Source organism: Alexandromys fortis, unplaced genomic scaffold, assembly GCF_014885135.2.
Source record: "Alexandromys fortis isolate MF-2015 unplaced genomic scaffold, M_Fortis_MF-2015_v1.1 scaffold_125, whole genome shotgun sequence".
NCBI lineage: Eukaryota > Metazoa > Chordata > Mammalia > Rodentia > Cricetidae > Alexandromys > Alexandromys fortis.
Window position 1 is genome coordinate 4,858,161 of NW_026068026.1, and position 26,591 is coordinate 4,884,751.

General features: G+C 45.9%; 1 protein-coding gene across 3 annotated transcripts in view; it reads right to left on the bottom strand.

Annotated features, from left to right (window-relative positions):
* The window catches only part of Ppm1h (protein phosphatase, Mg2+/Mn2+ dependent 1H), a 262,145-nt gene that overhangs the window by 58,528 nt on the left and 177,026 nt on the right, over positions 1–26,591 (bottom strand). For all 3 annotated transcript variants that reach the window (XM_050163872.1, XM_050163873.1, XM_050163874.1), the window contains one exon: positions 12,727–12,845. In XM_050163872.1, the coding sequence (XP_050019829.1) occupies positions 12,727–12,845 (119 nt within the window). The remainder of the gene's footprint in view (positions 1–12,726; positions 12,846–26,591) is intronic.

Here is a 26,591-nt window from a genome sequence, read left to right on the forward strand (position 1 = left end):
GCCTTTTATGTATGACATCATGTAAGGATATACAAAATCAGACGACCAAAACTGACTACAGAGACACAAAAGGGCAGGGAGAAAACAACACAAGAGATTGCTAGTTAGAGGGGAGAGTCCCACTGCGTAGGCGAGTACCTCCGTGGCAACCCTCACAAAGCCCCTCTCTCTGGCGTCAGGGCACTGGTATCAGGGAGTATAGAGCCGTGTAGCTCCTGGGACAAGCCACATTTGGGACTATACCAGATGATACATCTTTCAACACCTTCTATACAAGGGCCTCGGGTTGATAACACCATACAGACACTCAGCATGAATAGTAAAAATCCAGAGACAGATATTGGGGTTCAACCTGAAGATCAGAAAATCAAAACAGTCAGGCACTGGCTCTTACTTGTACCTTATTCTGAAATGGTGATCCGGCCTCCACAAATCCTCAGAATGAGACTGAACTGGGACTTTTCTCCTCCTGTTTTATATTCCTTTCTAGTGTTGGGATTAAAGGTGTGTACCACTACCGCCTGGCCTCTATGACTAAGTAGTGTGGCTACTGAAATTAAAAATGTATACCACCACTACCTGGTCTGTATGGTTGGCCAGTGTGGCTGTTTTACCCTCTGATCTTCAGGCAAACTTTATTTATTAAAATAAAAATGAAATATCACTACGCAGGCAGAGCCCAAGCACCTCACAGAGCAACCCCTTCCTTTTCCAGGTCTTCTGTTTGTCGTTTGTTTGTTTTGTTTTGTTTTGTTTTGAGACAGGGTTTCTCTGGAACTAGCTCTTGTAGACTAGACTAGCCCCGAGCTCACAGAGATCTGCCTGCCTCTGCCTCCTGAGTGCTGGGATTAAAGGCGTGAGCTACCAACCGCCCGGGTTTTCGGTTGGACAAGCCTACACATACTCAACTTTCTGTTTTAACAGATAAGATAACTCCTATCTCAGACTTCATAAATGGGTAGTGAGATAGATACATATCCTTTGGGTTCCAAGTCACCCTAGTTCCTAGGGAAGAAGCATGAGTTGGGGTGAAGGTGCCTGTCCTTATTGGTAGGAGGAAGACATACTCCTGGCTCATGCATCAGGATGGCCAACTGGTTACCACTCTCACCCTGCTCTTAGCCCTCTCCAGGTTATTACACACTCAGGATGCCCTCACTTTGTTCTCAATGTTCTTCTTTACGTCTATAATGCTTATAATAACCGAGTAAGGGAGCTAGGGTTTTATATTCATTACACAAACAAGAAAACGCATGCACAGGGCTGGGGAGACTGCTCAGTGGTTGAAAATCTTACGGAACAAATGTGAACAGCCAAGTTTGGGCGGGCCCCCAGAGACTCACATAAGGCACAATGGACACGGCAGCTCCCTTGTAATTCCAGCCTTGAAGGTGGAGACCCCCCCCCCCCCCGAGCAAGCTTGCTAGCAAGACCAGTTCTTGAGCAAGGATAGACATAAAGCCTTACCTTCACTGTATGTGAATCTTGGGCTTATCTGAATTTAAGAGGACCACAATGACAGGATGGGATAGATCTTTTAGGGTCTAGAGTTGGGGTTTGCTAGCTCTCTGGATAGGTGCCTGGGGTGAGCTCACTCCTGGGGGGTTTAATTCAGCACCTGGACCTACTGATTCTGAAGATGCTCCAGAGCCACACTGGGTTAGCACTTCAACATCTGTTATTGTGAAAGCAGCAACATCAGTTTCTTACTCTGACACTTAGTGGGCAGAGAGAAGGATAATAGCCTGGCAATCTCCAATAACAGTGAAATATCATAAGCGGAGGTGTGGGGTAGAGGGAAAGAATGTTTTCTTGGCAGGTTGGTAAAGTACCTGGGAAATCTGTGAGAACATTATGGTATGCACTTCTCTGGAACAGCCTTAAAATAGGATCCTGTTGATGGGCGGAAGGCTGGCCTGTAGTTTCTTCTCAATGCCCCACTGGTTCCTTCTGTCCTTCCTTTACAGGGAAATAGTGCTCTTAAGGGAGAAAATGTAAAATAACGCAGGTTCATCTCACCTTTAGCATGGCTTTCACAGTTGCCCAGGGAGCGTGATACTATTCTCCTGTGAGTTCTAACATCACCCTGTGCACGCTTCCCTGCTACGTGTTCTACGTGTTCGTTATGTGGGACGGCCACGAGCAAAGCAATGATGTCTAGCTGACACACACCAATTTAACTGTGTGGAACACTGAAATAATTACACACTGGCTGTAAAATGACGGGCCAGGCCCTGTGAGTCTCCTGTCTGTACTCTGTGTCCTTTGCAGAGTCCCCAGGATACAGCCATCAATAAAGGCTTAATAATGCCGACTGCAGCTGGGGATTTCCAGGACCCCTGTATCCGCCAGGCTGAGTCTCCATGTTGATTATTAAGACACTTTGAATATCACCGCTGGCTTCTATGTTCCCCAAACACACATTCTGTCTTAACTCCTTCGGCCTCTGCTATGCTGTTTGTTTGGAAACAATATCCATTCTGGTAGCTCCAGTCCTCTTGAGATCCCCATCTGAATCTGGGTCTTTAGATTCTAACACAGCCTCTACACAAAGTCACTCCCCAACTCAATCTCCTCTCTCAGAAACAGCTGCTTCTTCCACTACTGCTTCTGGTCTCGTATTAAACCCTTGTTAATAATCTCTACATTTCTACATAGGCAATTCAGGCTAGCATGAGCAGTCTTCAGACTATCACGTCCTATGTGATTAGCGCCATCCAATAGGAGGTCTCGATTCAGTCACTGAGGGGCTTGGTGTCCCTCCTGTTACAGGGATGACTCTGGAAGGTACAGAATCAAGGACACACCTAACTAATCAGTGCTAGGAAGTACTAGTAGATGATACGAGGGTCTGGGCAGCACTGGGCGTCTCTCACACAGTACCATGTCACCCCAGCTGAGTGGAGCCTGTCTCCTCACCCACCCTGCCATGGGGCAGAGCTACCAGACAGAGTTGGCCAGTGTACCTTGACTTTCTTTCAGACACTTGCATCTCTAAACTGCCTTTCTTTCCCTTTTTGATTTCTAGTTCCTCATTACCTTGGGAAACAAATATTTGAATGTATTCTGGATTATAAACCCCTGGATCCTTCTATAATGCTTCTATAATGCACACACACACACACACACACACACACACACACACACGCACATACACACATGCACATACACACACACGCACATATACACAAACACACACATCTATTGATTATAGAAAGAGACACACCTCCAACACTTAGTACAGGACAGTTTTGCTGGGCACCAACCTGGCATATAAATGTATAATATAACCACTGTTTGGTAATATAATTAGCTCTCATATCACAAATGGTCGAACCAGAGCTGAGTGCAGAAGCATGATTTGTAAAAGTCATACAGGGGTAAATGACTCAGCGAGGCAGTCTGGCTATGCCACATCTGTTCTTAACGTGATGCTTCTTATGCAACAGGTATACAATATAGATCTGCAAAATATAAAAAGAGGACCCTCTGGGAGTTCAGTGATCCCGCCTACTCCAATAGAAACTTTTGAAGGTCTGTGACATTCTCACACTCTCCCAGATGACTGAAAGCTGTGTGAGCACTGTGTGATACACACCCCCAGTTAGTATACATGGGGGATGAGATGCAGATACAGTCTGAGTAAGGGTATGGGGATGGGGACTCTTCAGTGGCTCTGAGAAGGAAGGAAGGCCAGGAAGCAGCCTGTATATGCTAGCAATGGCAAACATCCAGCTACAGAAGGGGAGAGGTGAGGGTCTGTGTGAGTGTACACAGGGGGTGCCCCATCAATAGCGAGCAAGATGGTGGGGTGTCCCTTTTCTTTCTCTTCCCAGTGGCCCGACAAAGCCTGTTTGTCTTGGCTAGCGGCCATTTGTAAAGACCCCATAGCGTCCCCTGGCCTCCTGCATGGGGCAGGAGTGGGAGTCATCTGTCACTGTCAGGAGATGTGCTGTACGCAGCAGGGATGGCTTTCTTCCCTGCTGCTCCGGCAGCAAGAGCTGCAGATCTTGAAAAGATGCAGAACATGCACATCGCAAATAACCATTCATCATCGCGGGCTCTGTGAGCCAGGGAGAGGCCACGCTCCACATGGCGCTGACCCCGGTCCCACTGTGGCTCCAGACTCCCTTTCCTGCCTGGACCTGGGAACAAGATGCCTTTGAGGGGCTCAGTCCACGCTCCAGGTAACCCTCCTGCCCTGAAATCTACTGAGGTTTAGGGCAAAAGTTCCCTGAGACAATCGTGAAGCCCTCACCCCGATCTCTGCAGAGCCCAGATATTCTCACTGTTCTCAGCAGTCAGATGGCTGCCAAGGAGGCCCCATAATCGTTAAACAATGAAAACACAAGTTGCTGGGAGGAAATGAATACCAGCTTTCGCTAGGGAAAGGCTTGCTTTCTTCTGAAGTAATTATAAAATTAAAATGTGATATTTCTCTGGGGAGTCTATAAGGCTTCCCAGTGCGGTCCACGGCACACACAAGAAATGTCAGGATTTGCAATGGAGTGGGGCTGGGAAACCCTCCTGCGTTCCCCAAAAAGCCAGTCAGAGACATCTGCAAGCAAATTTCCAAAGACTGGGTGAAGAGTGATTAAGAGCGAAAAGAAAAAGTAGAGTGTTTGAATTTTACAATTACTCTGTAGGACTCAAGAGTCAAACCGCTAGAAAGAGCATGCGTTCTAAGTAAGACTAATAATGCTGAAGTTAATTAGACCCATAGGCATGGCCAACGTATAAATTCAAGACCCAGAGAAGGGCAGTGTCCCTTTAAAAGATGCCTGGGGACCAGTGGGCAAGCTAATGAGGATTGTCAGTAATGGAACTTTATGAGGCGGTACAAAGGAGGAGAAAGCCTGGGGTTCCTGTAAGAGGGCTTCTGGCTTGATTCGATAAATCAATGCGTATCAAATATGGGTGCCACTCTGGAGTTGGCTTCATGCCCTTCTCATCTACCCACTGCCTTACCCATGATCTACCTGAATGTACCGATGTAGGACACAGAGGAGATATAAAAGCTGCACGAATAATATTTGTGCAACTTGACCCGGTGACCCCATGCACCCACTTGGGTGGGGCTGTCTCCACCAGGCTTCTCTTTCCAAAAAATACTGTCTTTTTATTGGTAAAAGCCTAAGGCTATGGGGCTGGGCCTTTCATGACTGAGCCCGGCTTCTAGGCTGCAGACTGTGAATAAAGGCAAAAATTCAGTTTTGAAATGGAACAGAAAGCCGTGGAACTGAACTTACTTTTTAATCAGATCCTCAGGATCTGAACTACTTCCCAAGAAGTAAAAGAAAAAACAAGAAGGAAAGGAGCAACATCTGGCGGCAGCCTAGGGGGCAGTGGGGAGAAGCTAGGCTGGAGGGAGAAGGAGAGAGAGGGGGAGAGAGAGAGAGAGAGACACAGACAGACAGAAAGGGAGAAAGCTACTGATTTAGGCAGATGAGAGGAGCTGGACTTCCCTTTATGGTCAACAGCATGAAGCCTTTTTTCCTGCCCAGCAAAGGGGCAGCTGGGGATGAGTTAGCCATTCCTAAACACCATGACAGAAGTCCCTGGGCATTTGGAAGGTGGAACAAAGCCCATCTCCCAGCTGCCTTAGTCGGACTCAGTAAGGCCAGGGGGCCTCTTCCCTTTGGCTTTCCCTGCCATCTGCCTGCCTGTCTGTCTGTCTATCTATCTATCTATCTATCTATCTATCTATCTATCTATCTATCCATCCATCTACTTACCTACCTGCCTATCTATCCATGATCTTGAATTTCTAATCTTCTTCCTTCTATCTCCCAAATGCTGGCATTATAGGTACAGACCAACATGCCCAGTTTACGTAGTGTGAGAGATTAAGCCCAGAATTTTATATACGTAAGACAAGTTTTACCCTCTGCTCAGCTGTTTAGACACCTTATATTGTTGGGATGCTTAGCTACAGACAGTTTCCTACATCTTACTCTAAAGCCTGACTGTATTCAAATTCTCCTATCATCTAGAGCACAGCTCGGGCCACGAGAACTATCCGGATTATAGAAATGCTTTGATCTGCAGTGGCCACTAGCCAGGTGTGGCTACTGGCAAGTGACGTGTGGCTAGTGAGACTTGGTGAATTAATTTTTAATTGTATTTAATTTTTAACTAATTGGACTTTAAGTGGCCTCATTTTGTTCCAGAGCACAGAAAATGAAGAGTTGTCCTTGCCTTTCACCAGAGTCGGGAGGGCTGGCCAGAGAAGACGGTGGCTGACTCCATTTGTCTCCTGGTGGAAAATCCCAATTTGCCCAGAGCTTTCAGGAAACAGAGGAGGGGAGAATTATCCTGACACATCATTAACTCAGAATCATTAGATGTTGCAGGGTTGCAAGGGATAAAAAGTTAATGTCTCTGGATTCTACCTCTTCCAGGAGCTCAGAAAGGCCGAGCAAAGCTGACCCAAGCCCCCCTGGACATAGAGGTGGGCAGCAATGGGCAAAGGAAGCATTTTACCAACAAGAGGCTTTGGCAGAGCAAAATATCAAAATAGCCATCCCCGATGCAGTAAACCATGTGACCTTGTATTGCTGCCACCAGCACAGCCTCCTGCCACTGCTCCCTCAGCAGGACCATCATGAATGTGAAAGTTAGGGAGGCTTTGCTTGGAGGGAGAAGTCGGGTGGCCACTGCGTGTACCCAGAACCATCTGGAAGAAATCTTACATTTGCATGATGGACTTTTCTTCTTTGACCTCCGCCTTCCCTACAAATCCCAGCAGCCCCAGAACAGCTGCTGAAGAACCTGGCCCGAAGCCAGGGGTGAGGTCTCAGCCCCCGCCCACACCAATGTCATCCTGGGTTCTGCACCCCATGTGGCCGCATGAAGGGCACAAAGAACACTGATTCTTACATGAGAAAGTCAAATCGCCAGCAATCACAGGAGCAGGGACCTGATGCCACGGAGCCAGCTGTGAGAAACTGTGGTTTCAAGCCAGTAACAAAGATGCTTGCCAGCAAATTACAGCCCCAGACAGCTCAGAGGGCTGCAGGGTTGGGCCACGGAGCTCTCAGAGCTGACACGATGCCAGCTCCAGGGTACATCCTGCAAGAGCATCTTGACACAAAGGGCGGGGGAGGAGGGGTACCAGCTTGGGGATTCTGGCATCAGGACCAATGACACAAGGTGAGAGCTGAGTGGGTGGATGGGGAGAGCAAGGGAAGGCCACACCAGGGACCAACTCAGAGCTGCTGTGCTCAGACAAAGCCATTGTAAATCAAGCTGCTGAGCAAACTATCAGAGAGGGGGAAGGAGGGAGGAGGTGGGGGGAGGCAGGGAAGCAACCAATCTCATTATGATGGGCCTGGTGACAATAACCTTTTGTCCTCTAAACAATCTGGGCCTGCCAAGCTGCTCCACAGTCTCCGAGAAAGCAAGACAGTGGGAGAGAAAAGGGTTCCTGTCAGGAGGCAAGAGACTCATCTTTAATTATGAGACAAGGCTTCCCAGAGCTGACACCCTCTCCCACACTTCCTCCCTGCTGCAGACACACCACAGACCGCCGTGATGCTCCCCTAATGAGAGGCATCAATTTCCCTATGCATGGGTTCTTTGGCGATGCTGCGGAACCATCCCCATCCCCCAAATCATGCCTGACTCTGGGTCAGGAGTGGAAGCATCCCAGTTTAATCTGACGAAACAGTCCATCGGGTCACATTGGGAGTGAGAAAAGCCACTGCCTTGCAGTTTCCCAGATGCCTTCTTTCATCCTCCTGTCCATAAAGGACTGCTGAGGAGACACCAGGGAGACTGAGGGCCTGCTACTTATGTTTCTTCCTTCATTTCTTCCTCCCTCCCTCCCTCCCTCCCTCCCTCCCTCCCTCCCTCCCTCCGTCTCTCCCTTCCTTCCTTCCTTCCTTCCTTTTTATTTTTGCTTTTTGAGACAAGGTTTCTTGGTGTAGCTCTGGCTGTCTTGGAATTCAATCTGTAGACCAGGCTGGCCTCGAACTCACAGAGATCTGCCACCCTCCCAAGTGCTGGGGTTGAAGGCATGTTCTGCCACCACCTGGCTATGCTGCACTGCTTACATCGCCATCAGAGCGCCAAACTGAATAAAGATGCCGAGTGTTACCCTAGAGCAGTGGTTCTCAACCTGTGGGTCACAACCCTTTGCATATAAGATATTTACACTGCAGATCTTAACAGTAGCAAGACTACAGTTTCGAGGTGTCGATGAAATGATTTTACAGTTGGGGGTCACCACCACAACCTGAGAAACCGTTAAAGGGTCGCAGCATTAGGAAGGCTGAGAACCACTAACCTCGGGGAAAGTTGGTGGGCATCTTAGCTATGAAGAAGCCTTGAAGTAGCAGACAGAACCTGAGCTCCAGCCTGTACTTTGACACTGTGTTTTGGTAGAAACCGAGCAAACTGCAAATCCTTCTGGGTCTTGGTTTGCTCAAGTGAAGAGATTAAAATACGGAGCAGCAGACACTCATACAGACATGAAGCCGTGTCTTGGACCACATCCCACCCCTTTCTCATACCAGTCCCGGGAACCCTGAGAAAGGGAAACTCCTGCCTCGGTTTTCTTACTGCTAAGATTTATTGAGCAGACTGGCCTACTTTAACAGTAAAATCTGAGGAATTAGATAAAACTTTTATCACAGGGCATGGCCCTTAGCTCTTCCCATACCTGTCAGCCAAAGGAGTGTGTGGACCTTTTGTTAACAATTTTAGAGAAACGAGAGTTCATAACCCAAGGCTTCCTTGGGAGCCGAGAAACACAAGGCTTGGTAAGGTAAGGAAGCCTTTGCGTCCTGGAGAGAGACACACTCCCATTGCTCAGCAGTCCGCCTGCGCCATCCTACTTAAGGTTCTACTGGGAACAGAAACAGGCTCCAAATCCTTCCACCCTTCTCTTGAATTAATCCTGCAATTCTTTCTCCTTGGTAGATGACTGAGAAAGATCAGCAGACACCATGTTTCAGATTGACTCTTTGGGGCCAGGGATGTAGCTCAGTTGGTGGACTGCTTACGGGACATGCATAGAGCCCTGAGTTCCACCTCCAGGACTGTAAAATTGGGTGTGATGTCATACACCTACAGTCCCAGCACTTGGGAGGAAGAGACAGGAGAGATCAGAAGTAGAACCCTAATGTCTAACTGTACTGGGGCTCCACGACAGAACCTTTCCTTAGGAAGCACAAGGCCCTGGGATCCAACTCTAGTTGCACAGCAAGTTCTAGGCTGGCTTCTTAGGCTACATGAGACCCTTTTTCAAAAACTCCACACAAAACCCAACCAACCAAGCAAACTAACAATGACAAACCAATCCTTGATCTGAAGCTCTTTGCTAAAAAGTAAAAACACTAAAAAAAAAAATCTAGTTGGAGCGGAAGTGAGATTTACATAGGCTGTGGTGTAAATGGGTTTTAAACTCCCCAAATTCCTCTAACACAGATAGAAAGGGCTTCCCTTCTCCCTAAGTCCCATTTTCAAATCAAAAGGAAGAAAAGGCAGGAAACGTGAAGGTGTACTTAAATCCTGCCCATAGCTACGCTTGAAGTCAGCAGCCGCATTGGGAATTACCCTGGAAACAAATCAAACCCTGTCTGACTGAAGCCATTCTCAGCCTTGGCTACTCAGTTAGCGTCTTCCACGAAGGCAGTTAAAGGCAACTCATCCTCTGTGTAGCACCGTACTAACACGCATGCAGAGTGGGAAGGGAGAGAGAGTGCTTCTCTGAAACCTGTCTAACAAAGGGTCCGCCCACCCACTGCTGTGCAAAGTGCATACAAGCTCCTGAACTTACTTTAAAAAAAATTACAAAATGAGGACACTTAAAGCCTTGTTCAAGGGAAAGATAGATGAACCACTCCAGAAAAAAAAATTAAGTATAGTTTCAAGAGACCGAAAAAAAGAACATAAAAAACTGTAACCTCATCACCCAGTTTGAAGAGTTACAGCTTTTGAAAGCATCTTCCCATTAAAGTCATGACACCCATCCTCCCAAGTGCTTTCCAAAGTCGGTAAGAAGCATTACGCTCCCTTTCCTCCCCGAGCGCACCACGGCAAGCACCTGCCACAAAGACACTCTGCCTAGGACAACAGAGGCATGACATGGATTCTTAGGCTTTCTGCCCGATTCTCACCTCTGGTTTGGAAAAAAATAAGTACAGCCTTGTCTCAATCACAACATACCTTAAAAGTAACCTCAATCCACTCTTCCTTCTGACCTGCCCCTCACAGTCTGAGGATTCCACCCCCGCTTCATCCTGTGGTATCTGCCGCTTGCTTTCTCTGTGACAAGCATTGGTCCAGACACTCTAACACGTGTCTCTAACACGGCCGGCGTATACACTGACTGAGAAGACATTTTAAATGGGCCAACGAAGCTGCTCTGACTTACTCCTTGTACTGAGACCTATGTCATTTTGTCTCCTGTTCATTTCCACTTTTACTAGGTTGGGTCACCACACATTATATCTGTATCATGTATATTTATATATACCCATCTATGCCCGTTTTCCTCTGGGTACCCGAGTCTGTTTTCTGAAGTCAATCTATCCCTCACTTTCCTTAATATATCCTTCTGAAAACATTTCCACTTAGTTGTTCCCAGGAATATACACGAGTAGCTTAAATCAGCCCACAGTAAATCTAAGTTGCTGTCTGGCTTCCCACATCTCCTTTAGTACAAGCCCAGTCTGTTGCCATCATCTCTCCCATTATCACTTTAGATGGATTCTACTTTCCAGTGCTAACAACTGCATGCACCCATCACCCTGCTCACTGTATCTCCAGATTCTCCAATCCTCGGATCTAAACCCCTCCATGTGTTTCCGAACCGTATTCACCCTTACCTTAGTCTTGATTTTGAACCAAAAGTGCTCATTTTCCTGATTGGACTCAAGTGGATTAGAAGTGAGAATAACAACTCCAGGACTGAAAAACCCATAGCTGCAAGTATCACGAGCCCTTCTGACTCTCTACCCATTTCAGAGCTGGGGAAAATCTTTTGGGCTCTCTGGGCCACAAAAGTCGCTTGTTACTCCATAACACACAGCATCCTGAGGCACTGTGAAGGCAGCCACAGCACTGAAACAAGCAGGTGTATGGCTTTTAAACACTAATGTACAAAACCAGGTGATGAGCAGCTGCTGGCTCCCCAGTCAGGGTGTACTGATTTCATCCAAGAGGAGGAAGAGTAGATTGGGATTGGGACCTGCTTCTTCACCTAGCAAAAGACAAAAACAAACACACAAACAAAACCAAAAGGACACCCAAAGGGTAGTTCAACTTGTTCTTTCATGATACTAAGTGTCCCAGACCCCCAGTTTCGATGTCATCACCATGGTGATTTGGGCCATGGTCACCGGTTACAACTGTTGGCCATGAAGAAGAAATAAAATTTTTGCTGCGTCTCTTGGTGACATGGTGAGGAAAGCGAACTGTTTCAATCTTCTGCTGTCCTTCAGGCTGACAAGAAGCCCTCTCATTAGGATCTCAGGCAGGAACACACACACCCACTTCAGCATGGGAGTCACTGCTTTCTCGTACCAACCTTGTGTAACTCCATCATCCTGCCGAGTATTCAGGCAGAGTGAATGGATCTTAGTCAACATTAGTCAACAGGTCTGCTGTAGATCAAGGTCTTGGTGCTGGTATAGGTGTGTTTGGGGCATAAGGCAACTATGTCAGCTCTTATTTCACCCTGACTATGATAAAACATATCCAACCTCTCTGTAGGCTTTATAAGCATGGGTTCAATTATTCGCAGATGGAAAATATATTTTCTAAAGTATCCATATTGAAAATGCCCAGATATTTTTCTTGTCATTATTTCCTAGATGATTTAACAACCGTGTGTGCATTTACACTGTGCTGACTATTCTAAGTAGTCTACACGGGTTTGAAATATAAACGGAAGGTATACATAGACTAAAGCAAACACTGTGCCATTTTATTTTGTTTTTATAATTTATTTAACTTTATTTTATGTGTGTTGGTGTGAAGGTGTCAGATCTCCTAGAACTGGAGTTACAGTTGGTTGTGGTGCTGAGAATTGAACCAAGGACCTCTGGAAGGGCAGACAGTGCTCTTAACCAATGAGTCATCTCTCCAGCCCTCAACTGTGCCATTTTCTTTACGGGACTTGAACATCCTCAGATTTGGACATGGGCAGAGGATCCTGGAGTGAATTAACCTCTCTGATACTGAGGGACACCCCTGAAGAAAACAGGTCCTCTCTCCCAGGCTCCACTAATGATTCTTCACAGATGAAACCCTCCTTTACCCACTTCATCCATGAAAAAATGAACCCCTGTGAAGTGGGGTTCCCATCTGTATGCTGTGAGTATGTTTTATTACCATTGATTAATAAAGAAGCACCATTGCTCATTTAGAAAATCAAATCAAGAATTGGAATTCAAACCCAAGCCAGCATAGTGCACCAACTCACATTCCCTTGAATCTATCTCTGCTTGCCCAGCTCTAAAGATAGAAAGCATAATTTATTTTAAAAGCTTCCAAATGACTGTGACATGTGAATCAAGGAATTAAGTCAGGTTCGTGGTATCTGGTGTCACCACGGAGGGCCACAGGACAGCAGGAAGGCAAAGTAACACAAACGATTGGGCATTGGTCCTATGTGGCTGTGGGCTCTTTTTCCTTCACCGGGAGCCCAGATCCCTGGCTGCCTTTACTGGTGGCTTTACATGGTGCGGCAGTGCTTAGGCGGCGTGGGGTGCATCTTACCAGCCTGTCATATTAAAGTCCCTGTACAGCATCTTCTTCCCAAGCTCTTTCCTCTGCACTCTCCTGGGGAACTCCAAATGTGTGAACTCATTTCCCAGCAAGTGAGGCTGCATGAATGCCTAATAGCAAAAAAAAAAAAAAAAAAAAAAAAAAAAAAAAAAAAAAAAAAAAAAAAAGACAAAGAAAAAGCCACACACAGATTTTAGAGAACAAAACAAAACTTGAGTATGTTTTGTCAATTGAGACAAGCCTTAGTTCAGAATCAGGAAAACTGTCTCCTATGCTAAGGGGAGTAAATACACTTCAGAATTTAAACACTATCAGAGATGGGCAAATACAAACCCTGCCTGTAACATCCAAGGGCTGTCACTGTTGGACTTGATAAATTAACTGTAATAAAAAGGCATGCATTTGATAAGTTAATTGTAATCAAAGGCTTGCATAGCTAATGGCTTTGGGGTGAGTGTAGGAAGGCAAGGGATCCCCTTCATAGAACAGATGGCCTTCCCTCAGTTAGCTGGTACAAGGTGAATACCCCTTATCTGAAATGCTTAGAGCAGGAAGCGTTTGGGGAGTAGGAGGAGGCACAACTGGACTATTTCCAGACAAATAATGTCAAATCTTTGGGACAGGAGTCAAGGTTACATAAAATTCATTTACATTTCAGAAAACACCTATACATAGTCGGAAGACATTTTATACAGTGTTTTCAGTATGTGTTTTGACTACAACCTGTCACAGGAGGTCAAGTGTAGACTTAAGACATTATGCCAACACAATGTTTTTAGGTTTGGGAGCATTTCGGACTTTAGGCTTTGGGACTGGGGATGCTTAACCTACAGCAGGTATTACCTACAGTCTCCTTCTGGAAGCAGTAGAGCTCTACTGATGCTCATGAAGGTTTGGCGGTACCAGATAGAGGTACCAGAACTAGGAAAGCAAGCTGAACTGTTACGAGGCTGGGGCGCTCTGACGCAGTGGCTATGGGCAGTGCAGGGAAGATGGCAAGAGACAAACGGGATGACTGAGGGGGAAGAGATTTTGTCTTCCTGTCTGTCCAATAGGACTTCAACTGGCTCCAGATCTGATGGGAGCCCTGACCACTCTCAGGGACTCTGACAGGTAACAAGGAAGCTTCAATCCCAGGCGTCATAGAGACAAACTCCCCAGAAAGAAGAAAACTAAAATGTAACAGAGCCAGTTGGCATTAAGGGGCATCAAGCTCTGCATTCACTAATTTTGTGATTTTAATGAGTTATTTAATGCCTTGGTTTCATTGTTTTTAAAGTGATATTATTACTGATATTTTCATAATTAGATATCTTAAATGTTCTCATCATGGTTGTCATTGTTCATGCAAAACAGCTAGTGCTGAAGAGATGGCTAGGGTAGAATACTTGTTCATGAGGATAAATAACCGAGTTCAAGTTCCTAAGCCCACATAAAGCCGGCATGGTAACATGCATTTACAATGTTAGTTCTCCCGTGGTGAGACGGGAGGCCAAGGGACAGGAGAATCCTTGCAAGCTGCAGCCCAGCCAGATAGATACCCTGGTGAACAATAGACCCTGCCTCAAACAAGGTAGAAGGTGAGAAATGACACATGAAATTGTCTTCTGACCCCCATACAGTCACTACTGCATACCCTGACCCATATTCGCTCGCTCACACACACACACACACACACACACACACACACACACACACACGCTCACACACACACACACACACACACGGAGAGCTAGAGAGAGAGTTCTATATCTATGTAATGATTATTATGCTCAGTGCTTTGTGAGCTCTCTCATCAGATCCTTCTGAAAAGTTTAGGGCAGGAGGAAACATTGCTTCGACTTAATTTGTGGCCCCAGAGCAAAGTGAATGTACAGAACTCCGCAAAGACAGGAGGATTTCTTTGTATTTGAGGCCAGCCTGGGCTACAAAGCGAGTTTCAGGACAGGCAGGGATATGCAGAGAAATCCTGTCTTGAAAAACAAAAACAACAACAAAAAAATGGAACCCCTCCCCTCAAACCCAACAAAGCAAACGAAAGGACACTAAAGACTGAAGACCAGAAGTTCTCATGTACCCTTGTCCTCTTTCCAGACTCTGAGGTCGCACCATTTCCTATCCTCAGGTTGAACTGACTGACTTAGAGATGGCTATGTGCCATATACAAGTATCTCACACCCTGGTTCTCACTCAACAACACCACAAAGCCTGGAATATGAACTCAACTTAAAAACCAAAGAAATGGGCCTGGAGAGATGGGTCAGGAGTTCAAAGCACTTGTTGCTCTTGTACAAGAGCCTGGGTTGGGTTTCCAGTATCCACAAAGGGCCTCTCAATCATCCATAACTCCAGTTCCTGGGAGGTCAATCCCTCTTCTGACCTATGCTTGTAACAGGCATGCATGTCATATATAAACAATATGCTGGCAGAACATACACAAAAATAAATAAAATAAATGAATCTTTAAAAAGTTCATTTTCAAATATTTAAAAACAAATAAAAAACAAAACCCATGGGCAGCTGGGTGTGGTGGTGGTACACAACTTTAATTCCAGCACAAATTTGCTTTGTCTCTTTGCCTTTAAAGGAACCGTGTCATATGCAATTTATACTCAATAACTCTAGGCTTTTATCTTACCTACGGGGCTGGGTCATCAGCTTTGAACCCAGCAACGGATATGAGAGTAAAAATCTCCTCTCTTCCACAAGGACAGACACAGAAGTCCAGGTATTTTTTTCCCTAACAGAAGGGCGAATAGGTCCTTGGATGGTGCTTTAGCAAGGTACTTTGGGCCCATTTTTGCCAGTATTCATTTACTTGGGAAGCTGTACCAGACAGCTTCTTGGCGTAGATGCCTCTGGGTTAGTCGGCAACTCCTCAGACACTTTCCTCAGACACTTGACTATCTATGGGAGCTGCTACATCTGCCCAAGACACCAGAATCAAGGGAACCTAACGTCAAGCCACTTCCGATAAGGGAGAGCCTCCACGTGAGAGCAGTCTTGACAAGCTACAAGCTCTCTCCGGTGATAATAAGAAAGGGCTCTGTTTCATCTAATCCAGCAGGACATTTATTAGATGTGATGCCTCTCTTCCACATCTCAGGGAGAAAACTAGGCTATACGATGCTCTTTCACCTCTTCTGAATTTTATTTTACTCTTTTCGGAAGATTTCCTTTAAAACAAGTTTCCATTCTCTACCAGTTTGGATGTGTTTTTATCACGTGTACATGTGTGTGGTGCATGCAGGTGGACACGCCTGGGCTTGCTCGTGCAGAGAACATGCAGCGTGTGCAATGTCTTCCCGCCAGTCTCCCTAAATGTCTTGAGACAGGGTCTCTCACTGAACAGAATGTCAGTGAGACTGCTGGATAGAGAACTTGGGGAGTCCACCCGCCTCCACCCATCAGCGTTGGGGCTACAAACATGTGTAGTCATGCTTGACTTTTTACATGGGTACTGAGGAGTCGAATTCAGGTCTGAATGCTTGTAGAACAAGAGCTCTTACTCACTGGGCCGTCTTTCCTGCCTGGTCTATACACAGAACAGTGTATATATGCATGTAAAGTTCAGATACTCTACATTATGGTATGGTTACAACCCCAGTATGCCTGCTGTGACAATGAAGTGCATTGGACAGTCCTAACCTACTGAATACTGCAGCAGAGAACACTATACACTGTGGAGTCACCACTGAAAACCCCAGTGATAAGTTAGGGCTTACTGCTGATGCTACCCAGTTATGAGAGTGTGATATCACATGTGTCAAGCCTAGAAAAGATTGAAACTCAAAATGTATCTGACTGTGGTCCATGCCTGTAATCCTAACACACGAGACAAGGCAGGGGGATCACAATTTCCATGCTACATAGTGGGCTGTATCTCAAAACAAAACAGAATTTAAAACTTAAAATTTTGTGGCTCAGGGCAACCTGGCCACACATAACGGGGTCTAGGCCATGTGGGGCCCAGGTCACACAGGTGCCAAGGCAGGCAGCACAGGGTTCCAGGAAAAGCCATAAGCTGACACCACCCATGGACGGCCAGCGTGTAAAGGGAAGTACTTGATATTCCAACCATTAGATAAGATCACCAGATGTCTCGGAGCCCAGGACTCACCTATTCCCCTTTTGCCAAGACCCCTAGACAAATGTCAGCCAATCAGGGTCCTGAACTCTGGAAATCCCCTCACCCCAACCTCTACCATGATAAAAACCTTACCCCTACAGGTCTTGGCGCACTCTGCTCTCAACCGCTGCATGGGACAGGCAAGGAGTCCAAGCCTAACCTGAAGAAAGGCTCTTTGCTTTCACATACAGAGCTTGGCCTCCTAGTTGTTTTTTTTTGGGGGGGGGACTCTGTGATCTGGGCATAACAGAAGCATGGTTTCTATTGGCTGTGCTTCACTTCACAGTACCTTCAGGTTGAAAAGCAAAAGCATAACTCTCAAGGAAAAACCATCTGAGTACTGTTTAAACTCCCCCAAACTTCTCCACGCCACGCATCCGAGGGCTCTCACTGTTTCTGTTCAGAATGACAGCCACGGTTTTCACCATGTCCTGTGTCTCACAATGATCACAGTCTATGTAGCACACCTCAAAGCTTAGCAACTGTCTATAGCCAGCTGACTCCCTCTCCAGGAATGTGGCTAGCCAAGTCTCATTCCTGCCCAGCCCATTCCTTCCACAGAACCAGTTGGATCCAAAGAAGATTGACGAATTGTTTCTTCATCAAGAGGAATTTTCCCCGAGACACTTGTCAACTACCCTGCAAGTTGATATGACAGAGCCAGACACACAATCCTAAAAGATGGCAGGCATACAAACTCTCCCTTGCTCTCCCTTGGCCCTTCTCCCCTCTGGCAGATCATGACCGTCATTGCAGAGGCACGCCCCTGCATTGACTGTGAAGGGATGTCTTTACTTCCAAAGGGATGTACCACCACAGAAAGTAAAAAAACACATCTTTCAAGTTAGTGAGATGGACCAGTGGGCAGAGGCCCTAGCGTATAGGCCCACCAACCTGAGTTCAATCCCTGGATCCTACGAGGTGGCAGGAGAGTGCTGACCTCGGACCTCTGACCTCCACATATACCTGCCTCTCCCACTCAAAATACATAAATAATCTTTAAATTGATTTTAAAAGTCTTGTTAAGTTTTCCTGGTTTACTCCTATTAAATGAGCACTCCACTATCAAATCCCATATCTCCCGCGAATGCCTGTTATTTAAAATACTATTTTTCCTTATTTATTTTGTGTGTATGTGAGGGTATCTGCATAGATGTACATGTATTATACATGTGCCTTGTAATGGATTAAGTAAAAATGCTGCAGGTCCCCAAGTGGCTGCAGTGGAACACGAGGAGCAGCGAGTCCCATGAGGAGAGAAAGACAGATGGGCACGCCACGAGACCATGCCCAAGGTCTTTGAAGGTGGCTGGCTGATCCTGGGCAGGGAGCTATGCGGCGAGCGAAAGACAGAGACATGGATAGATACACCATGCAGAGTGAGGTTGGATATTTACTTAGTGGGTTATGGAAGGGAAGGGGAGAGGGGGTAAAGGGAGAAGGGGGAAGAACAGAGAGAAACAGAAAGGGGGAGGGGAGAAGTAGGGATAATAGAGAGGCAGAAGCTGCCTCTTGCGGCGGGGGGGGGGAGAGGGGAGAGACAGAAAAGAGAAGGGACTCAGGCTGGAAGCTGAAGATCAGCTTGCCTCAGTGGACAGTGGAGGAGTGGGCGTGGCTTGTCTCTTAAAGGGACCGAGCAGACCATTACATGCCTGGTGTTCAAAGAGGGTGTGGGATAGAACTGGTGTGACAGGCAGCTGTGAGGTCCTCAGTGTGGGTGCTGGGAACCGAACCTGAACCTTCTGCAAGTACAGCAAGTACTCATTATCATTGAGCCATCCTTCTAGTCCCAAATGTCCACTTTCTACCAGGTCTGAACATACATGCACATTTCCATGTGTTTCTTTGAGTCTTTCTTATAAAGTGATGCCTCTTTATGTGGCATACCTTATGTGTAAAATAACATCTATATTAGACACATTCCGGCTTTATCTCTTGTCAATCTATCTTTCGTTATAGGGGCCTCACGATGGGCCTCATAAAGGGATCGCAGGAGAAACTGTCTCTGCTTTATATTTGGCTATTCATTATACTTGCACATGTCTACATCTGTATAATATTTTAACTTTACATACATTAAAATGTGTGTGGGAAGGCATCTTGGTTATGAGGAAATATTATATGTAATTCCACACTGACGTTCTTGCCTCACCCTTGGATTTCTGTCTCTATGGTGATTACTCTGTCTCCTTTGATAACTGTCTCAGCAGCCATGGCATGACACCTTTCCTGTCCCAACCATGTCCGCTGTGGAGTTATAACGGCCCGTCTGTACCCATGACTTCTCTTTACTGCTCAGGGCCATTTTAAGTATCCACTTGCCCCACACTGGTCAAGCCATCTTGAACAGAGCTCTGCAGACTCACATAAGTTGTACTGAGCAGACCGTCTGGAGTTAATGAATGCAGCTCAAAGGACAGAGCAAACATGGCAGCTTAGGGAAAAAGGAGATGGTGAAGTAATACAGAAACCCACAACGTCTAAAAAAATTCACCCGTTGGGTTTCAGAGGAAGCAACTTCTGCTTGTTAGTCATTTCTTATAATTACCATGAAACTTTTACATCTATGTCTTGCCTTGATTTGCTTCCTGATGCCATGATAAAGCACCGAGTGGCTCCAACTTGGATGGGAGAGAGTTTATCTGGCTCCCGTTTCAATTGTCTGTCCTTGAGTGCAGCTGGGGAGGAGTTCAAGCAGAAACCATGGAGGAACACTGTGGGAGGGGCGTGCTCTCCAACGTGAACTCAGCTTGCTTTGTTCTGCATCCAAGGACCGTCTGCCCAGGGTGGCACTACCCAATGTGCGCTGGGCCGCCAATATCAGTCAAGAAATATTAATCAAGAAAATGCCCACAGACATGGTCAAATACCATTCCGGTGGATGCAGTTCCTCAGTTGGGCCCCTCTTCCCAGGTGACTGTCAAGTTAACAAAAACTAGCACAGGTCTAATAGGCATTATGCATAAGTATATATGTCCAAAGACAACCACCTATTATGAAAGTGTTATCTGCCAGGCGGTGGTGGTGCATGCCTTTAACCCCAGCACTCGGGAGGCAGAGGCAGGTGGATCTCTGTGAGTTCAAGGCCAGCCTGGTCTACAAGAGCTAGTTCCAAGACAGGCTCCAAAAGCTACAGAGAAACCCTGTCTCAAAAAAAAAAGTGTTATCTGACTGGGTGGAGAGGGTGGACACTTGTAATCCCAGCACTTGGGAGGCAGAGGCAGGCAGATCTCTGTGAGTTTGAGGCCAGCCTGGTCTACAGAGTGAGTTCTAGGACAGCCAAGGCTACACAGAGAAACTCTGCCTCAAAAAAGAAAGAAAGAAAAAAAAACACAGGGGAAAAAAGTTACCTGAGAATTTCTTTCAAACTTCTGCAGTGGTATTTCTACCACTGGACACAGACTCCTTTTCTTCTCTAGGTATGACGGGTAAGTGTTCTACAACCCACCCACAATCCTTTGTCTAGTTTGCTTTCATTAAAAACAAAACAACAAAGGTCTCTGAAAACTATGACTTGTTAGGAGAACGCAGGGTTTAAATGAGGTTTTAAAGCGTTGGGAAGGGCTTCACCAAGTCTTGTTTGAATGACTTTGTTAAAGTCCCTGGGAGAAGCCTGGCTTCTAGGAAGGGATGGGGCAGCCTGTGAATTCCAGAGGCCGGCAGGGTTGGCAAATGCACAGGGGCCAAGCAAGTTGGGAATCTGAAACCTCCTCCAAGTGTCAGGACTGTTTGGGATAGCTTCATTTGTACTGGCCTGGTTTGATGGCTTACACCAGCATTTTGGAGTCTAGTGTTCCACAGGTGTTTTTTGTTTTTTTAAACCTGAATTTCACTTGAAGCAACAAGTTCCAACATTTAAAATCTGCAAAATGTGGGAGACTTTGTTAGATTGCTTCAAGCAATAAAACTTAATGACTCCTTGGCTCTTAAGTTGTAAGAGTCCTGAATAATGTTGGCATGGTTTACTCCACTTCCCCTACCTGGGCAGTTCATAAATATGCATGCATCACTACAGTTTTTCCCCCCTAATGTACATTTCATAAGGATGCTAACTTGCTAAAAATGTGGACCAAGGCTGGGCGTGGTGCTGCATGTCTTTAATCTCAGCACTTGGGAGGCAGAGGCAGGTAGATCTCTGTGAGTTTGAGGTTAGCCTGGTCTACTTACATAATGAGTTCTAGGACAGCCAAGGCTACACAAAGCAACCCCATCTCAAAAACAAAAACAAAACAAACATATGGATCAAATTTAAGGTGGGATGAAGCATATATCACCCATGTCCACTCACAAACAAAAATCTCTGGACACCATCCTGAACATTCCATATTTATTTGATATGCTGAATATATTTTATATCTTTCTCTTTGATGATAGTATTTCAATATTCGCATGTTGGGAATATTTATGTAGTCTCATCCCAGCACACAGGACTGAGAGATGCTTATGTGGGCTGAGTGGAACTTGGAGAACTTTGTCAGGTAAGAAGAAATAGAATAGGCAGACTAGGCAACCTAGATCCCAAGGTTATATTCCAAGGCTAAGAATTGGACTCTATAGGCTTCCAGTGGAGAGACAGTGGCTCTTGAGGTTACTGGAAACTGCCTGCTAAAATATAACGTACTTTCCCCTTTTCCTTCTGCTATGGAATGATATTTTGTGGCCGACTGGCTAGTGAGTGGTGTCAGGAAAAAGGACACCGTGTCAGGTTAGGGGTGAGATATCCAGTCCAAGAAATTTTCATAAGAACCACAGAGGCCCTGCTGCTTAGAGCTCACAACACAGGGGGAGATTCAGGAAGGCTTTTACAGCCATTACAGCCAGAGACTAAGGCAAGATGGTGGACTTCCACGGTGGAGAAAGGGGATATCAGGGAGGCTCAGAGAGGTGCTGAAGAGCCGGGGAAGCAAGAGACCTGCGCCAGTGCAGGCTGCCCCTATAAAAAGCGTAGAGAAGAGCTCTACATTTGGGGGAGACTGAGAGGTGTCACTAAGAGAGCACGGTGCAGAGCAAAGAGGGGACAGGCTTCCTGAGGGATGCCGAAAAGCTCTTCCTAAAAAATACAATGTACAGTTGAATAAAAGGCGCAATTACCTAAAGCATTTCAGTGAAGTATAATATACATTGTAAAGGGCTTATTTCATATTTACAAGGTGATAATCGTTCACAAACTGAACATACCTATGTAGCTAGCACTTAAAAAGGAACATCCCCAGCCCCTTAGCAGCCCCTTGCTCTGTAATTATAGCTACACAATCCCCATGGCTACCCCAGAGGGAAGGACTGTACCAACTTCTAGATTGGCTTTGGCCGTCTTTGCACTTACACTTGTGTGGTGTGCATGTGTATGTGTCATCTATGAAGTGTGTATGTATGCATGTGCCTATGTGTACATGTATGGGGGCCAGAGGACAAGGACCGATTCTATTATCCTTTATTCCTGGGAGACAGGGTCTCTCGCTGACCTGTGGGAGCCTGTTTAAGAAAGCTGGGAACCCACTGGGAACTATGGCTGGGCAAGATTGCAGAAAGCTCTTCCCACAAGGTGGCCTTCCAGAGAGAATTGCATAAACTATCCTGAGTAAATGCACTTGAAAACAAGGACATGAAAGGGACTGCCCTGGCAGGTCCACGTGATCTCTGTGGGAAAGGCAAAGGCCTGGGAGGAATATACTTGCTCCTTTTCTCATGACCAAAGATGATATTCATAAGACATAGCACCAGGCATGTTCCCTCACTGTTTTACATCTGTTTAAGCTAACTGTTCACATCACCTCATGTTTGGCTTGCCTTAATAATAAAAATGAGAAGTTTTGTCTGTACCACCCTTGGGCTCCACCACTTGGTGTCCTCCTTTGATCTGCAGAGACTTAACCTCACTGGCAGAAATGATTGATACTAAACCTAGAGCCATGCTGGTACTCACCAAATGCCAGCAATCTCCTGTTTTTGTCTCCACCATTCTGGGGGTGTGGTCACAGCTGACTTTTATGTGGATTCTAGGGATTGGAACTCAGATCCTCAAGCTCATTCAGCAAATGCAGCTACTCACTAAGGCATCTCCCGAACCCCATTTTTTACACTTTCATGTAGGCCCCTTAGTCACAAATTAGGTCTGAGGACAGAGGTTGGTGATAGAGGTCTTAGGCACTCGAAGCCCTCTGTTCAATCCCCGACACTGTGGGGGGCGGGGGCAGAAAAGTCTTTGCCATCCATCATGCTGTATACAGCCATAATTATTTTCATTCTCAGCGTCATGTAACATTTCCTGTTGGGATGAAGCCACAATTCACACGCTCATTCCCTTTTCCGTGGGCAGTTGGACAGGTCCCAGTTTGGACTCTATCCGCAGTCTGTGTTTCTGAGAACATTTTGAGGTGGAAACCTAAGAAGGCAGCTGCTGGGCACAGCTCTGGTTCAGGAGTGCCTGCCAAACCCTTCTTAGAGAGGGCCTTCAGTTTCCATTCCCCTCAGCAGGATACAGGGAGTCAAGACGCTTAGGTACGTATCAAATCAGATGGCATATTTCCATCACAGGCCGTGCTCTGAAACGCCCAACTACAGCTCTGAGATTAATTAAAAAAATATCCAGACCTCTCAGAATTCGAAAGGCAGAATTTCACTGGCTACCAGAAATGTTTTGTTTCCTTATAACAAACAAACAAAACAATAACAACAACAACAAAAACCCCAGCTGAGTCATCTCTTTTTTCTTGCCCTTAGAGGGGAAAATTCTCATCAGATTACATAAGAAGAGGACTGGAAACAGTAAATCCAAGACGATTTATCATGATAGAAGATCTAAGGTCAGATGTGAAATGAAACGCACAATGCCAGTCAGGCCGCTGGGGATCACGGGTACTCATGATATAACTGGATGAGAAGGCTCTTCCTGAGCTAAGGCTAGCCACTTCATTATTTAGTTTGGGAGTGAAGGGAGGGGGTAGATCTCACATTTAATATGTGTGTGTTAGATTCTCTTATGAGTAGCCGTAGTTTGTCCTTAAAAATCTCAAAGTGGCCAGGCACATCTTTACTCTCAGCTCTGGGGAGGCAGAGGCAGAGAGATCTCTCGTGAGACAAGGCTAGCCTCGTCTACATAGCGAGTTCCAGGCAGTCAAGACTGTACAGTGAGACCCTGTTTTAAAAACTAAAGACCTCAAAATGAGGTGGGGGAGTTGATCCAGTGGATTGAAATGAAGAAAGAAGGAAAAAAAGAAAGAACTTGCTACATAAGTATAAGGACATGGGCTTGAAGTCCTAGAACCCCGCCACCACACACACATACACACAAAACCCAGATGCCTAACCCCAGCATCTATGACCCCAGCATTCCTACAGTGAGATGTTGGTGGCAGGGGGATCCCTGGAAGCTCAAGGGCACACTAGCCTGACACAATGGAAGGGAAAAACAATGAAGATATCTGGTCTCAAACAAGGGGGATGATGAGGACTGTGTTCTGACACTGTCATGTGAATGCTGTCACATTTGTGACCGTATCCACACCTCAAACTGACGAGAACCAAGCTCGTGTACGTAAGTTATTGCTGGAATGAGAACTGGTAAAATTCTGCTTGGCATATGTGGATTTCAAGAAAGGGTCACAATTAGAACATAGTCCTTGGAACCTAAACGAAATAGAAAAACAGGCTACAGGGGTTTTCTGCCTGCCACTGTTTAGAGAGGAAATACAAAACTTACACGCGATTTCATGAGACAGAGTTAAACTGTCAAGGACGCTGGAATTAGAGTGGCGTCCTCCCGCTCGCCGAATCCATATACTCTGCTGTAGCACAATCAGAGGGAAGACAACAACAACGACAACAATAACAAAACCCAGGTTACCAGGTTGAATCACTGCTGTCAAGGCGAAGTGGGACGCCTGCCATTTTTACTCAGAAGCACACTCGAATTTCCCATTAGAGCAGTGATTCTCAACCTTTCTAATGCTGTGACCCTTTAATACAGTTTTTCACGTTAAGGTGACCCATCCCCCCAACAACCATAAAATTATTTTCGTTGCAACTTCACAACTGTAATTTTGCCACTGTTATGAATCTTAAGGTAAATATTTGATACGTAGGATATCTGATATGTGACCCCTTGTGGAAGGGTTGTTTGACCGCCAAATGGGTTGTGATCTAGATCTACAGGTTGAAAACCACTGCGTTAGAGGCCCCTGTCTTAAAAGCAGGTTCAGCCCTAAGGACTATTTTTGTGATGACAACTCTTGAGCATAGAAAATCTCTGGAAGCTCAGAGGATGACAGTCTTCATTGGAAACCTTCCCGAGCCCAGTAACACCAGAGAGATAGTAGACAAATGGGACCAGGCTGGAGCAGGGCTGGGGTATCTAAGACACCACAGTAACCTCAGATAATGCTGGACTTGCATGCACCAAATATGTATCTGAAGCCCACTTTCATCTTGTCTGCACATTGTCTTTGATTAAAACCAGCTGCAGGCGCGGGTTATTCTGCAAGGACAGAGCATATTGCTGGAAGGTTTGATGATACCAGCATATCAAACTAGAGATTGTAAAGACGGCAAGGCAGAATGGAGCCTCCTCTCTGTATCTCAGGGGAATTGAGGTCCCCCGAGGGTGATTCATCTCTAGCTGCCCTTTGAAGCGAAGGCGGGGCGGTTTCCTGAAGGCAACCACAGAGCACTCAGTTCTGCTGAGGAATATCCAGTAGCTAGATCTCCTTCTCAACTAGCTAGGCTTTGACTCTCTCAGAACATGGTTAGCTGCATGGGCTCCCTTAAGTATTTATTTCAATCCATTAAAGACCAACCTACAAACCAACCAACCAACCAAACAAACCTATAAACAAACAGCTATGGAAGAACCACCGCTTGAAGGCTCATCAGGTCTCCCTGGCGGCTAGGGTAAGAATACAGGGCCCTGATCCCTTTATCATACATACACCTACCGTTTTCTGTGGAGCACAACAGACCCACAACCTGCGCTATTAGACATCTCCATCAGAGAACCTATGAGACAAAGTTCATGTTGCCTAAGAGCCGTGTTAAGAGCCCTTGAGGTCAGGATGTAAGACCAAATAAAATTCACACGCCTGCCGCATTGCCTTACAATTGGCCTTCAGAGCCATGATCCCTAAGCATCCGGACTGTGCATAGCAAGACCATTCTCCTCCACTGCAGATAACATAGGACTCTGGCCACTCTCCCTAAGCATCCAGACTGTGCATAACAAGACCATTCCCCTCCACTGCAGGTCACAAAGGGCCCTGGCTACTCTCCCTACTCTGGACAGCTCACTATTTATTTCTCTCAGCCAGAGAGCCTGGGGACTGCAGACAGCTACCCCAAGCAAGTAGCTAAGGGCCTAGATGTTCTACTAATTCTATCATAAATATCTCTTCACACAATATGAACATAAAATTTGATTTGCCCTAAGAATAAAGAAGATGCCTGATCTTCCATCACGGGGTGAGATCATGCGAGGGAAAAGGATACTCCAACCATCATTACACCAAAGATTCATAATTAGATCAGGAGAATGGATGGTCAAAAAATCAGAAGAAGCATGTGCAATTAAAACCATAAGAAGGTTCACGCACAGATGGTCCCTGGGTGACAATGGTTGGATTTAATGATATTTTTGATTCCATGATAGTATAAAGTATATCTATATAACATACAGCTCCACTTTCACTCTCAGTAGCGCACATAATAAAATTAATGAGATAGTCAGCACTTTATTATA